The 15218-nt window shown below is 43.5% G+C and overlaps 1 protein-coding gene across 5 annotated transcripts in view; it reads left to right on the forward strand.

The window, feature by feature from the left end:
• AFF1 (ALF transcription elongation factor 1) overlaps positions 1 to 15218 on the forward strand; it is a 120345-nt gene that overhangs the window by 38842 nt on the left and 66285 nt on the right. For 4 of the 5 annotated variants that reach the window (XM_075421222.1, XM_075421225.1, XM_075421223.1 and 1 more), the window contains 2 exons: positions 12825 to 12945; positions 13502 to 14410. In XM_075421222.1, coding sequence (XP_075277337.1) covers positions 12825 to 12945; positions 13502 to 14410 — 1030 coding nt within the window. Of the gene's footprint in view, positions 1 to 5365; positions 5426 to 12824; positions 12946 to 13501; positions 14411 to 15218 lie in introns of those variants that run through there. The other variant, XM_075421224.1, reaches the window with a different exon arrangement.

Below are 15218 nucleotides of genomic sequence, written 5' to 3' on the forward strand. Positions count from 1 at the left end.
TAGTGTACATGGCACTTGGTAGGTAAAACCGCAAAAAAGCAATAGCCGTTTTTTGTGGTAAAGGTAACTCATGCTTTTAGAGATATCTTTCTATAGCTATCAATACTATGTTGTTCGTAACTGGGGTAAGCTTGCTACTGGGATGTCATTGTAAGTGCGTATGAAGCATTTGATCAGAAATGACCCTCTATAGACAGTATTTTAAATGCAAAATTGACTGTACCTTCTGTGTAAAAATCCTTTTTCTGCACTTATTTTTCATAGAGCTTTCTTGAATGGAAAAAAAAATAAATGCAATTCTTGTGTTGATTGTCATACTGTGCTCTACTGAAAAAAGTATTGCGTTGTTTTGTGTCTTAAAATAATGAGCACATGTTAGAGTTTCTTTAAGAAAAAAAAGAATGTCAACTCAAGGGAACATGCTTTTCGGGATAGAAGAATGGAAAGATACAAGTATATGCTCCTCTGTAAACCAAACCAACCTATTTAGCCATGTCTTTTACCTGCTTGTCTGCTTATTGTCAGAATCTGCTTGTTTCTGGCTGTTTCTTGGGCAATCCAGAAGAATTTCTAGAAACGTAGTGTATGCAGAGGGTGGCGGGTTACTGCAGTAAGTCTGTGCATAGCAATTTCCAAGATGTTTATAGTCATCAGGTATGTCAGTGAAAAAGTTCTGTTCCGCTCACGTGAAAAGCGTTCTGTGGCCTTGACCCAACAATGTTTCTGAATTGGTCCAACTCAGCTACCCTTTGCTTGATTCAGCAAGGCGACTCATGCCTTTTGGTCATTTGGTGGGGGCTTAGAAGGAAGGTGAAATGTTGCTAATGCTTGCTCTGTCACGTAGAGGCACTTGAGATGGTGGTTTGAATGCAGATGCTGTAGGCTCTGTTATGCAGCATGGCTGTTCTCATTGGAAAATAAGCTAAGATGGAAGGAGTTTGCCTCAAAACAGACAAACCATCAGGAAGATAACATCCAAGGCTTGTCAGAATGGGGCCTAAGCTTAATGCAGGATGACACCAGGACAAATCCGGGAGAAAGAACGATAGATGAGAACTTGAATGTGATCCTGCAGTCACTGTGGTGATGGATGGTGCTTAATAAAGGCTATGCTAGGGATCTTCTAAGAATTCCTTTCTAAATAGCTTACAAACTTGCATGCTGAAGCAGATTTTGGGAGGGAGGCAGGAAGTGCTTAGAAACGGTGTGACTGTGGGACTACTTAAAAGACAACAAGTAGAATGGAGTGGGATAAGAATGTGAATTAGCTGCATAACCATAACCTCTGTGGGGGCAGCAAGAGGAACAGGGTGGTTGGCCTTTGAAATCTGGTTTTCCTGTGCTGTGACAGTAGATGTTTTCTCTGAGCTAAACTTCCAGGCAGACCTGAAGTTTGCCTTCTGGTAGAAAGGCTAGACCCCATATGTTTGTTGATAGTGCCAAGGTCTTGTATTAACTTCCAGCAGCCTTTGATCTAGGAAGGCAAGATATAAGTACTTTTGAAGGGTAAATGTCTTTCTTGTTTGTGCAATCATTTCCTCAGGCTTTTTTGCAGACAGGTCATGGGGTGTTCGTGGGTGAGTCAGAGTCCCCTCCCTGTTAGAGCAGGATCTGCTCAGCAGGGAATGCCATTCCCCCAAACAGACCCGATTCTCAGACAAAGTCAGGATATAACATGCTGTCAGAGGGATCTGGGTGTGTGTTTCTCAAAATACCAGCTGAGCTTAACCTGATTGGTCTTGGATCTAAGAGTGTGCTGTGGGAACACCTCTGGAGGCACTTTGGTCTACGTGAAACTGTTTGCTCAGCTGTGCAGTAGAAGAGTGTAACTGTGTTAGTGGCAGACTGAAGTACCCCATTTTGATACAAACAATGAAGTTTAGAAGAACTCATTATTCACTGTCACCTCTGCAAAATAACTCCAGTTGTTGGGCATGTGTCTATGTGCATCCTGACCAGGCTAACTTTTTGATCCTTGCTGATGAAGTGAAAAGAGACATGGATGGGCTCCTTTTGCCTGCAAAAGCTGCTCCCGTGTAAGTTCAGTCTTGTCACAGTTGGGCCTCCACAACCGAGGCTGCTTGGTGCACAGCTGCATGGGGCCTGTCGCAGCCTGAGGAGGAGTCCTGCACTCAGGTCCTGTCCTAGGCTGCACATCTAGAGCTGCTCCATCAGTACTGCAGCCAAGAGACCAGCAGCTTTGTCTGAATCTTTCTGTGCATACTCAGTTACTGAAATAGCACTCAAGTTACAGATCTTTACTTGCCTACCCAAACAGGCATATGTGCCTTCAGGGCTGAAAGGCAGTTGGACTGCTTGCTTGGCTTGGGGAAATTGAGATGTGTGCCTGATGAATTAGGCTACTGTATACAGAACGCCTTGTCTCTAAGAGGCAAAGTGGTCAGGATTTTTCATTGCACGTACCTGGTGATTTAAATTTTTCACATTTCCTCCTTTGCCTGCCACATCCAGATCAAGCAAAGACTTAATTTCATCATTGTTCCAACACCTTGTCTGCTGTCCTTGTAATTACACTTCACACATCCACACCTTCTTAGAAGCCCTCCTAGTACATTTGCATTTAGATGGAGAATGACAGCTTTGGTGTTCCCTGTGTAACTTATAATTAACACCATTTCTGACAGCATTCTATTAATACCAGTGTACATGGGGTGAGGTTGAAAGCTTGGGTTTCTTATAGAGACTTCATTTCTGCAGCATTGCGAGTGAAGAGACTGCCTCTTGGTTTGTTCAGGTGCTTTGACTGTGGCAACATAGTTAAGTACTGTTGTTGAAGATGACTAAGTGAAGATTGTATAAACTGAAGCAATTGTCAGATTTCCCCAAATTTTCTAAGCTGCTGCTATATGCGGCTGTTACGTGAGGCTGGCCCTTGGCGTGAGCTGCTCTTTTTTTGTTGGGAGCATCTTTCTGCTAACAGGCTCTGACTGTTTGCGTGCTGTATTCTGGCTTCTCAGGGGTTCACCACTTTGGGAGCGGGTTGTTTGTTTGTTATATATTAATCATGTGAGGCTTTCTTGCCTCTTGCAATCAAAAGCTTTCTGCTCGTAGGGTAAATGATGTGTCTGTGGAGACACAGGAATGGTCACTTTGGGTATGAGAGCTCCCGTCACCGTGGAGGGGAGGAGAACTAGGATGCTGTGCTGCTTAGGGGAGAACTGCAGCTTGGAGCACTCCTACTGGAAACGTTTCTGGCTGAAGAGTGCCACAGGCTTTTTGAAAGTATCCGAGGCCTGTCTAGTGCGATATTGCTATAACGGCTTTCGTTTACAAGTAAATAAAAGTTAGATTTTAAACATTTCAGTGCATGAGGGCAAATCCAATTCATAAACCTTTCATTTGTTTGCCTTTTTTGAATAGGCAGAGAAGAGGTTGTTACCATCAATTACATGCATCTTTTCACAGATCTTCTTTTTCCTCTTTTGAGTCTTCAGTGGTTTGTAGACCGTAGGTAGAAATACTGGTCTGAATCCTGGGGTGTGTTTTTAAGCGCATAGCCGTTTGAGGATTTGGGGTTTTTAGGCTCAATTTTGTGAAAAGTTTGTCTTGTTTGAAGAACATCCGAGAGTTCCCAAATCCTGCCAAAGTCACTGGGTGCTGCAGGGGCCCAGCTCTTCTCAGGAAATGTTTAGACTTACTCCTGGGGAACTGCTTGATGAAGAAAGGCCTATTGATGCCGAAAGGAAGCAAAAACCTTTTAATGGCTGAGTAATGAATATATTTTTAAACTTGGCAACATCTACAGGAAAAGAATAAGTAAGAATTTGAACCAGAAGATTACCGTGGAAGAGGCAGAGCAAAAAGGTGCTTAATGTTACAAAGGTAGAATTGATCCCGCCCCCCCCCCCCCCCCCCCCAAAGCCAACTTAGCTTCTACTTTAGCAAACTGGCAGTTCCCTGATGCCTATTATAACATTCAGTTGTTTGGTGTAACCTAGAGGGCTGTGTATTTAAAGCATAGGAAGAGGTGTATTCATCATCATTTTTCCATGTGGTTTGAAGGAAAGCTTGCAGCAGCAATGGATTTTCTTGGAACATTATTTTTGTTCAAAAATATTTGCCAGGAGGTGTCTTACAATCATCGTGGAAGTACAGATGCGCTGTGAGGCCTCAATCTCTTGCCCAGTGGTCTAATGCTGCTGTCGTACAACCAGTAAACAGGGCTGGATGGACTTGATGAGTTGAAGGAGCTAGAGGAAGCAAAAACTTGAAAAACAAATTTCAACTGGTATTTCTCCAGTGTGATGACAGGTAGTTTTGGAAAGCATGTACAAAAGCTGGTTGATGATCATGCAAAAAATAATTGACTAACTGTACCATCGGTTGCACCTCTGCTAAATGTTTTTCTCTTATCATTTGTTTCTGCTCAAACTATGTATGTTTGGTGAAAGAGTGTTTGATGTGAAACAGAACTTTTCTGTATGAGGTTCAAATATCCTGCAAGTCACAACTTGACAATGTTTCCATAAAGGAAAGGAAGCAAAGGTTGGCATGGAGCGTTTTTGATGCCGTTTGTATTATTGTCGTTCTTTCATCTTCAGACAAGCTGCTTAGGTGATACTGTGTGATATGGTAACTTTCTGTGCTATGCGTTTATCCACGCTTCTTTCCAAGCTGATGGCCTGATGAATAAAACTGTGTGATGTGATCCTGACTGTGTAAATCGGTGGCGATTCTTCTATGGAGACTTTTAGAGCAGCGGAGCTGGGGAGCTGCAACGAGGCTGTTGCAGTGCATCCATATGATTTCTGTTTGATCTTTTTTGGGAGTAGTGTGTCTTGCCTTGAAATTAAACAAGAATATGTCTCTCAATCTTGAGAAATGCTTATCAGCAGCTTCTCATGATAAAAAAGAGTTCTTTTTAATGACAACACAGCTTCAATAAATTTGTGTTTTCCTGCAGTTGTACTGAAAGGAAATGTTCTCTCTCAGTGTTTTGGAGGAAGAGGTTCTGCACGTTCAGGAAGAACTGAGCGTCTTCTTGTGTGTTTGCTTTTTAGCCATTCTCCACCCTCTTCCCTGCTGCTGGAATAATTCCTTTTGGGAGCCAGCAATGATCTTAATAGAATTAAAGCTAAAGCAGATGTTTATTTTCATTTCATTTTCATTCAGAGAACACACAGGACAGGAGGAGAGGCAGAATTTCTTCCTGCACCAGTCTTTTTTTTGAAAATGTTGTCATGGACTGGATTGTCCCATATCAGTGTCTGAAACTCTGTAGTGTAAGGATTGTCATGTCACTGGGAATGGCTTCAGAGCACGTTGGTCTTTTCATGGTTTCTGTTACAGACACAAGCCTGGATGATGTCGTGGGTCAGGGTGTATGCTTTGCTGAACTTTCTGAACCAGATTTCTTACTACTGGATCCAGTGGACTACCTTCTCCAGCATGGACTGCATTGAGCGTAGGAGTATTTTACTGTTTCAGTGTGTAGCAAAGTGTAATTTGGAGTTGGGGGTGGGGAGGGGCAATTGTGCATGTGTTTACTTCTTGTGCAACATGTTTGAAAATGATCAAGACTGCACTAATGTTTCAGGGCAGACATTCAGTCCATCTGCCTCTTCAAACATATGGGATGTTTGGGTTTTCCTGGTGACATGTGAAGTGTAGCCGAGCTGCAGAGAGTGCAGCACTATTCTAACTCTCAGATTTTGAACTATTTCCCCAATGAAGATGGATGGGTTGGGACCATGGAGTCCCCCAGCTCCCAGGCTCCCATGTGCTTGGTGTGTTGGAGCTAAGCCTGGAGGTCCAGTTTCCCAAAGCATTTCCACAAAGGAGTAAGGAAGAGCTTGGAGGTGCTTTTGTTTTTGAGGTTTTTTGAGTTCCCATTCTAGGAAAGTGTAAATATCAAAGCTTGCGAATCTGGAGAAGCAGCTGAGGAACAGCAGCTGGGGTTCACACTGCAGCTTTGGCAGTGGCGAGGCTGGGGCTGCATGAGTGCATGCACGAGCGACAGCCTCCTGGGGCCTGGCGGGTGGCTTGGCTGCATGGGTTTTCTCTGACGGCACCTGTAGGCCCTGGAGACCTCCTCCGCTCTTGGCATGGCTCTGCGCAGGGCCTGAGCTGGCTGTGGTTCTCTGATGCTTTCTGCTTGCCTTCCTAATGCTGGCTTTGGGGAAACTGTGTGATGTTACGAGCTGTAGCATAGCTATAAAAGAGCATATTGACAAATACCCCAAATGGCCAGGTTAATGGTGGACAGAAACAGTGTCTCCACAGTTGTTGAGGCTGGGATAACTACAAACTTATATTGCAGGGGGATCTAGACAGACTGGATCGATGGGCTGAGGCCAACTGTATGAGGTTCAACAAGACCAAGTGCTGGGTCCTGCGCTTGGGTCATAACCACCCCATGCAACGCTACAGGCTTGGGGAGGAGTGGCTGGAAAGATGCCTGGTGGAAAAGGACCTTGGGGTGTTGGTCGACAGCCGGCTGAACATGAGCCAACAGTGTGCCCAGGTGGCCAAGAAGGCCAATGGCATCCTGGCTGGTATCAGGAACAGTGTGGCCAGCAGGAGTAGGGAGGTGATCGTGCCCCTGTACTTGGCACTGGTGAGGCCGCACCTCGAGTACTGTGTTCAGTTTTGGGCCCCTCACTACAAGAAAGACATTGAGTTGCTGGCGTGTGTCCAGAGAAGGGCAACGAGGCTGGTGAAGGGTCTGGAGAACAAGTCTTATGAGGAGCAGCTGAGGGAGCTGGGGCTGTTTAGTCTGGAGAAGAGAAGGCTGAGGGGGGACCTTACTGCTCTCTACAACTACCTGACAGGAGGTTGTAGTGAGGCAGGCATCGGTGTCTTCTCCCAGCGATAGGGCAAGAGGCAATGGCCTCACGTTGCAGCAGGGGAGGTTTAGATTGGATGTTAGGAAAAATTTCTTTACTGAAAAGAGTGGTCAGGCATAGGAACAGGCTGCCCAGGAAGGTGGTGGAGTCCCCATCCCTGGAGGTGTTCAAAAAACGCTTAGATCTGGCACTTCAGGATATGGTTTAGTAGACGTGGTGGTGTTGGGTGGATGGTTGGACTTGATGATCTTAGAGGTCTTTTCCAACCTATGATTCTGTATTTAACAAGTGGACATTTCAGTAGACAGCAGACGCTTCTGCTCTGAATTAGGAATGCCATCTACTGCAATACAACTTGTTTTTAAATAAAAGCACTCTGTATGAGATGAGGTGGCGTGCATGGAAACTAGACACCTACATGATAAAATGTACAAATTAAAATGAGTTTTAGCTGTTGTCTTCAGGTAGTTTAAGGGCTTGTCTGTAACTTAGAGAAGGGAGGGCTGGTGATCTCAACTGCATGACCAAAGAAGTAGCTATTCACTGTTTATTCCCTTATCGTTCTGCTTTTAAAACTGTACCTCCTTCTGTGCACTGAAGTTGGAGGAAAACTCTTTATGAGAATTGGTTTGATCCATTTCAAGAAGGGAGGTAGAGGGTGGATGGCAATCCTGAACAGCAAAACAGAGGAGAATGACCCCTCATCTGGCTGAACAGGCAGTCAGCTGTACGTGGCCAGCCACCCGGGCCACTAGTTGCCGTGAGAGCACAAGGAGTTCTGCAGGAGTAACAATGCATGGCTAATCTTGCTGACCAGTGCCTGGTGGTCCTGTACGTGTGAGAGCACCCGTGTCTGCCACGGTGTCCCAGAGCAGGCACATTTGTCTTCTTTTAAACCTGCAGGAACTGGCATTATGGCAATGATGCTGTGAAAAAAAAAAAAGGCGGTGTCCCTTCCCCTCCCCTCCCCTCCGTCCTTCCTCTCTTTCTCTTCACACACTTTAAAAAGAATTTATTGCTGGGAAGAGAGCTTGGGGTCAAGGAAGGTTCAGGGAAAGAAAAGGCCTTTAGAGGTATTACAGCTGCTGGTTTTGCAGCAAGCAGCATGTAAGATGTTTCACATTCAGTGCTGGGATACATGTAGAAAAGATAGCTACTTCTCATTGTAAATATTATTGTTGCAAGAGACAGAAGTTACAGTTGTTTAGGGTTTTCCTTTTGCTTGATCGTAATCAGAACCTCTGAGAAAGAGCCTGATTGCTCTGATTTTGGATGCTCGCCAGCCTAGAAATAGAAGGATATCCGTAATCCACATGGACGTAGCAGTGTTTTAGTAGAAGACAATTTGCAAGGTCATAGTATGTGGCTCAGGATTTTGGGGGGGAGGTTGTCTTCTGGTTTTTTTTAATTGCTGCTGTTAGTTTTTAAACTGTTTGCAAACTATGGGCTTCTCTTGCTGTAGGTTGAGATCTAGTGAGACGTTTACAGCAAGGCATAATGTAAAACAAGAACCCTGACTGGCCAGTGCTGACAGCAGATTTTATCCTGGGAGAGCAAATAAAAATAGCCCATGAGGTTTTCCTCAGTTCTTTCAACATGTCAGACCGATGAGCAGTGTCTCCTTTCAGTGAATTTTTGCTCGTGCAAGTATGTGCACATATGTGTTTTGTTTTGCATTACTAAATAAGGCGATGTTATTAAGAGAGTTTGTGGTAAAGAGGATGAAATGTATGAGTAGTAAAATTGTGCTAATGCTTTTGTTTATGATTAACATTTATGAACTCAAACTTTTAATATTTGAGAGTTTTTTTGTTTTGGGGGGGATTGGGTTGGTGTGTGGGTTTTTTTGGGGGGAGGGCGCTAGAGCTTTTTTTGGTGGTGTGTTTTTTTGGTTTTTTTTTTTTTTGAGAGGTGCAGAAGCTGAGCATTGTGAGCTGATGTATAGTGTCCAAGTGATGACTTTTCTTCATTTTGCTGGAGGTTTGCTCATGTGTGCCCGAGGTCAAGCCTGTTTCGCATGACTGAAGAATGCGTGCTCATTACCCAACACAAAGTCCATTGAAATTGATAGGCATTTTTTTGCCTATTTCCGTGGGCTTTGGCTCATCCTCCTGCTCTGCAAGTTGAAACAACCGAGCAAAACACAAAACTTCTTGGTCAGAGTTTCCACTTGTTTGTTTCGCACCAGAGTCTCACCATGGAGTGACTCAACCTCTCAGTGCTCTTCCAGCCAGGGAGATACACACGTGGTTATGCTGATATTTGTGGATCATCACTAATGCTTTTCAGTCTTGGTTTACTGCTGATAGTGGCATGCTGTTTTGTATTTTCCTGCAAGAGTAGTAATGGGAATACTTTAAGACTCCTGCCCTTTTTCCCCAGCAACCATAGAAAAAACCTGTTAATACCAAGTCATGTTCTGTATAGGTTTATTATAGAAAGGGAAATGACACCCAGCTTGTTAACTGGATCTGTCATAGTATTGTGTGTATTTTTTGCTTGTTTAAGAAAATAGATCTACATTAGCTCCTTGCTAATAAATCCTTTGTGAGGAAGCAGATCAGGGGGGCAAATTTTTGAACACTGTTGAAAGCTAGACAAGCAGGGAGTAGTGAAGTCATTACAAGTTAGGATGCTTGACTCTAGTAGCTTGCAGAGGCTGTTACTCAAAGTCCTCAGTGCTTTATAGGAGTGGGCACTGCTGCAGTAGTGCACCTTGAAAGATCTGCAGTTTTCAAACACTATTGCATGTGTCTTACTAAATGATAATGCAGATCATAAAGTGGTGTGGTATGTTCTAGTAGTGACGTCAGAGTTTTTTGAAAGGTAACTGGGGTTTTTAAAGAGGTTGGGAATGGGTCTGTTAGAAGAGACATTACTGTCTTAGTCTTGACAGCGTTCCCCAAGAGAAGTGTGTTCAACCTCGTGGCTTTTATGTCTTTCTCTGTCCCTCTGAAAGAGGCAAACAATCTCTTACCTGGGAAGATAAAATGAGATTGGCTTATTTTAAAACAATCTGTTTCAAAAAGAGATGGATTGGCTATGGCTTTTGTCCTTACGTATTGTTTAGATGAGCATTTTAAACTGCTTTCGTTTGTTATCATTGTGGGCTTCAGCAGAGAGCTATGCCAGCTCAACAGCTTGTCTCCAGGAAGCCTAGATCTGAAGTGTGCCACAACAATCTCTGAATTGCAGTAGTAAAATCTGTTTTGGGGAAAGCTAGCACAGTATATGAGTGTGATGTGTACTCTAGCCAACACCATAAGTAAAGTACTATGGAGAAAACAAACAAAAACAAGTATGTATATTTAACATTGCAGTTGTATGAAGTAAGTACTTTCTAGGTCTAACTGGGCATTCATGGTATGGATCAAGACAGGAATAGCAACAGGGCAGGCTGAGATGTCTGCAGTGTTGTGCAGACCAAAATGTTTATCAAGAGACATGAGGAGGAGAAGCTTTGGTCTCTAGCACAGTTGTCACACTTGTAAAAAGTAGATCCCCTGTGCACCTTTTAATTTCCTGTATGTCCCTCTGTCTATCAAGTGATGAAAATTATGGCTGAAGAACTGACAGGGAAAACAGCTGATGCTCAAGGAGGAGGAGTTAAAACTAACTTGGAATTGTCCTTTTTACCTTCTGCATTGCGCTGAATACTATTGTTATGCTCAAAAACATACTTGGTGATAGCTTCCAAAGGAAGAAGTCAAGGCGGGGGGGGGGGGGGGGGAAGAGCTGGAGCTGAACACCTGGTTGCAGTAAGAGTCTTGGTTAGTCTGAACACATCAGAAAAGCAGGAAAGCAAGTTGCAAGAGCAACTCTCTCCTTGCAAGAGATGTATAATTTGCTAAGGGATGACATTGACTGCATGGCAAGGAGGCTGGGAAATGGCAAGAAGTGAGGACTGCCACCAAGGGCAGTGGTTTTCTTCGTTTTCCCTGCCCACTGTGTTGTCTTGAGTGCTTGTGCAGCCATGGGGGCAAATGGACTGGGGACCAGTGGGGGAAGAGGAGCTGGTTGATTCAGGTTAAATGATGACCATCAAAAAAGAAAAAAGAAAATGTGGCATTGGTGTTCCAGATTGGTGAAGAGGAGGTTTCAGAGGTCTCCTTCATGCTAAAAGACAGTGTTTTAGCTGTTAAAACCATCTTTTGTGGTTTTTTTTCATGCTTATTGTTTAATGGAATTTTTCTGAAGTTTATATAAAGGATATTTATGGAATTGTTTTTTACTTCCTGGAATGTTTGGAAAATGGTGTTTCATTCAGTAAAAATTTTCCAGATAATTTAAATGGATATGTTTAAAAAATGCTGTCAACTTGAAATGCATTCACCTAAAAAAATCATTTGCATGAATACAATTTCAAGTAGTAGATTTAACCAAGATTGCTTCTAGTTTACTTTATAATTCCTCTTAATATTTTGTCTTCTGCAGCTGGTATCTCCGATATCTGGCTGCATAAATCTTTCCTGGCACACAGGGCAACTGACCAAACTAACTCATTATAGGTATGAAGTTGCTCATGTGCAAAATGACATCAGATGGACAGAGGAAATGCTTCTACTATATACTGTTTGTAGCAGAAGGATTGTGTGTATTTAATGAATCAGTCATCTGTGATTCCTTTTTTTTTTTAACTTGTAAAATTCTTTGCATCATTTGCAGAAGTGGGGTGCACAGAGCTTACTGGGAACTTCTCTTTTGCTATGTTTGGAAACAGTTCAGCACTAACAAAGTTGGAAACTATTTTAAATGTGCACAGTCTAACCCCTGAATATGTTTTTCTGTCTTACTGGCACAAGTACATCCTTGCTGCAGTTCCATATAGGGAAATTTGCCATCAGACAGCGTTTTCCAGAGCTCCCATTGAGTGAGGAAACTGCCTCTGCAGTAGTCAGACCTCTTGATTAACTGTTACAGCAGAGCAACTCCTGTACCTCTCCTTTAGGGATGATTAAACTTTCAGTAGATGATTATTGATGTGGTATTTGAGAAAATATCACTGGTGGGGGAGATGAGGGTTTTCCTTTCCAAACTGGGACACTTGTGAAGTTGACTGTACTAAGAAGAATATAGGAATTGTATGTATGTAGTAGACTCTGCGATACAGTAGAAATATGAGAGGAGAGAGATACCTACATCTACATGCTATGCCTGTGCAGTAGAGTAGGAATAGGAGAGGAGGTAAATACTTGCATCCACATACTACGCCTACATGCTTTTTCTTCACAAATGTCCATAAATATAAGAGCAATAGATTGCTTTATTTTGCAGTAGTATTTTATAGAGGAGATGTAGTTTAAAGGGTCTGGTTTTCCATTAAGTCATCCTGCTGTGCATGTGACACAGCTTTATTGCTGTTTTGACGTGGGACTGGTGGAATTGAGTGCAGAGGGGATTTGACCTGGTGTTTTCCAGATTGCTGCGACCTTCTCTTTAGATACATTTATGTGATTGCTTTAAATGTAACTACATGGTTTGCCAGGTAAGCAGCTTTCCAAATGTCCATTTAAAGTAGAGAGTAAGTTTTCAAGCCTGTTTATGAAGTAGACAAAGTTAAATCTCTGAAAGTGGCAATGCTTTCAGAATAGTGGATTCTTTTTTACTCTCAGGTGAAGAATTGGGGCAGAAGTCTGGAGGAGAACAAGAATGGTAGTTTTCACGTTGGTCATTGCAACTGGATTTGCCAGCTCATGTGCTTGTTGCCCATGTTGACTTCTTCTCAACTTGTTTCACAATTAAACAGATAGATAGTTTTTCCCTTCCAACCCTTCTTGATGTATGGTATCAGGAGTAGAAATAACTGAGAAGGAGGCATGCTGTACCTTGTATGTTACATTACTATGCGATATGGCAGATCCTTGACGTAAATGATTTGTCAGCTATAAACACCCTGTGGATTTCGAAATTACTTTCATACTGGATGTATACCACTGTGTGATTTCTGCACCAAGTAGATGCTTGTTGATAACAGTGGTGTAAAGCGTTAACCATGCTTTCTTCCTCTCTTTCCTAAAGCTTGTACAACGAGGACAGAAACTTACTCCGTATTCGAGAGAGAGAGAGGCGGAATCAGGAGGCTCTTCAGGAGAAAGACAAGTTCCCTGAGAAGACTCACCTCTTTGCAGAACCCTACAAGGTAATGGCAGGCGGGCACGTGGTGGAGGGAGAGTAGTAAAAAGAATTGGGATGGAAGAAGATCTCTTCTTCTGTGGCCTCTGCATACAGTGTAGTAGACTTGAGCGTGATACATGTAAACGCAGTATCTTCCTATTTGTTTGACTTATTTTCATCAGAGTATGGACTTAAAGCTCTGTAGATGGTGCGAGCGCAGTATGGACTTAGGGTTGGGCAGATTCATTTGGGGTCCTCCTGTATTCTGGGAGCTTGAGGGAGAGTGCTCAAAACCAGCTTGGCTACCTGTCTGTCTGTAGCTGTGGTTGAAACAAACTGGTCTGATGTTAGTATTCCTGATGACTGCAGGCACACCTGCAATCTTGGCTCAGAAGAACTGACACTGACTAGAGCAGTCCCACTTGCTTTGGCAAGACTGCATACAGGAACAAGATGAGCTTGCATAGCTTGACTTGTGATGCATGGTGATTAAAATAAAATCCTGAAGAATGTCTCTTCCTGAGCTGGATCCCTTGGAGTGGGCTTTTTATATTTCCCCCTTCTCTGTTCTTCTGTTGCAGACTAATAAAGAAGATGAGTTGTCAAGCCGCATTCAGAACATGCTGGGCAATTATGAGGAGGTCAAGGAGCTCATCAGCAACAAATCACATCAGAATCTCATAGGAATTCCAAAAAGTGTTGCTCCTCTGATCCCACAAGGAAAGCCTAATCGCCCATACTTCCCTGAAAAGACCAGCCATACATTACCATCTTCATTCCACCGCACAAACCACCATCCACCCTTGGGACCTATGGTTGTAGCTCCTCCTCCTCCAAACCACTCCATTCACTACCAAAAGGCCCAATCAAGAACAGAACCAGCTTCAAGTTTGCACGCCAAGAGTCACAGCTTATCCAGTGGTCGGAGCCAAGGTCAAGAACACAATCGTGGTGGCCAGGAAAGTCACACAGGTTTTCACCAGAGGAGAAATGACAGGTGTGCAGTTGGTGAAGGTCGTCCTAATGAACTGCAGGCCTCCCTTTTGGCGCTTTCTCCATTGCTGTCATCTTTGTCTTCTCCAGTGGCACCCCTGTCACCTCTACATTCCAGCCAGCATATCAATTCCAGGTCACAGAACAGCAGCAAAAGTCATGGGCCGACCTACAGTCAAACAAAATCATCTCAGGACCTAGTGACAGGATCACAGGAGAAGGAAAGTCGGGACAACTCAGCTGTTAACCTGACCAGCACCACTCAGCCTCCCTCTCAGACTTTTCCCCCACCTTTGCCATCAAAGACCAGTGCAATGCAGCAGAAACCAACTGCCTATGTCAGACCAATGGATGGCCAAGATCAGGCACCAGTTGAATCACCAGAGCTCAAGCCTCTGGAGGAATACCACGGAGAACCCTATGAAAAAATCTCAGATTTGAAAGCGAACACCAAAGCCAAACTATCCAAATTGGAAATCCCATCTGAGCCCATAGAGGTGAGTGCAATTGTTGGGGGGGCTCTGTTGCCAGCAGCATAAGTTCAGCTGTGGGAGAACAGCTCATCGAAGGGCAGAGGCTGCCAGAAGCAATTACGCGTGTGCATGCATTACCGTGTTTAGAAGGTGCATTTTGAGGTTGGCTTTTGCTGACCTGGGTGAGGTATCCATTTGAATAGTGAAAATGCAATGCTTGCCGTGATTCTGTGGTTTTCTCAGTAAGGCTGCAGCAGGTTTTATGGTTAGAGAGACTGCTTCTGTTGCTGTGAAGATTGTTGGAAAGGAGAAAGGAGACGTGATATGCTGAGAAGGTCAAGTGGTGATGCATCTGCAATTAGTACATGCAGGGTGTCAGTACTCAGTCTGAGTGCTGGTGGGTAGAGGCTCTAAATCGTCACTGAATATTGGGACAGCTGACTGTGCAGTGAGTTTTGTGGTCATCTGGTAGGTTAAAGGTTTTAGGGCTTTGTGGTAAGTGACTGCAAACACCACAGATGTTCTAAATGAGTTTGTAAGATCTCACTGTAGACCCTCAGGAAAGTATTACTGTGAACAAAAAACATCTTGTAGATTTCTGCGAGTTTGATACAGCGTAGCTTTCTCATGAAGCACTACATCATTCTGTCTCCCACTTCATTAAATGCCTTTTGAGCACTTTGTGAAGGTTTAAGTAAATTTAGTGCAGAGATGGAATCCCCAATGAGAAGCAAGATCCTAAAAGTTCTGTAAAATTCTGCCTTCGAGCAAAGAAGATACCCTCTTTCTTGTCCCAGTTATGAGCAAAATGAGCAGAACTCTGCTAAGTGTT

Source organism: Opisthocomus hoazin, chromosome 5, assembly GCF_030867145.1.
Source record: "Opisthocomus hoazin isolate bOpiHoa1 chromosome 5, bOpiHoa1.hap1, whole genome shotgun sequence".
NCBI lineage: Eukaryota > Metazoa > Chordata > Aves > Opisthocomiformes > Opisthocomidae > Opisthocomus > Opisthocomus hoazin.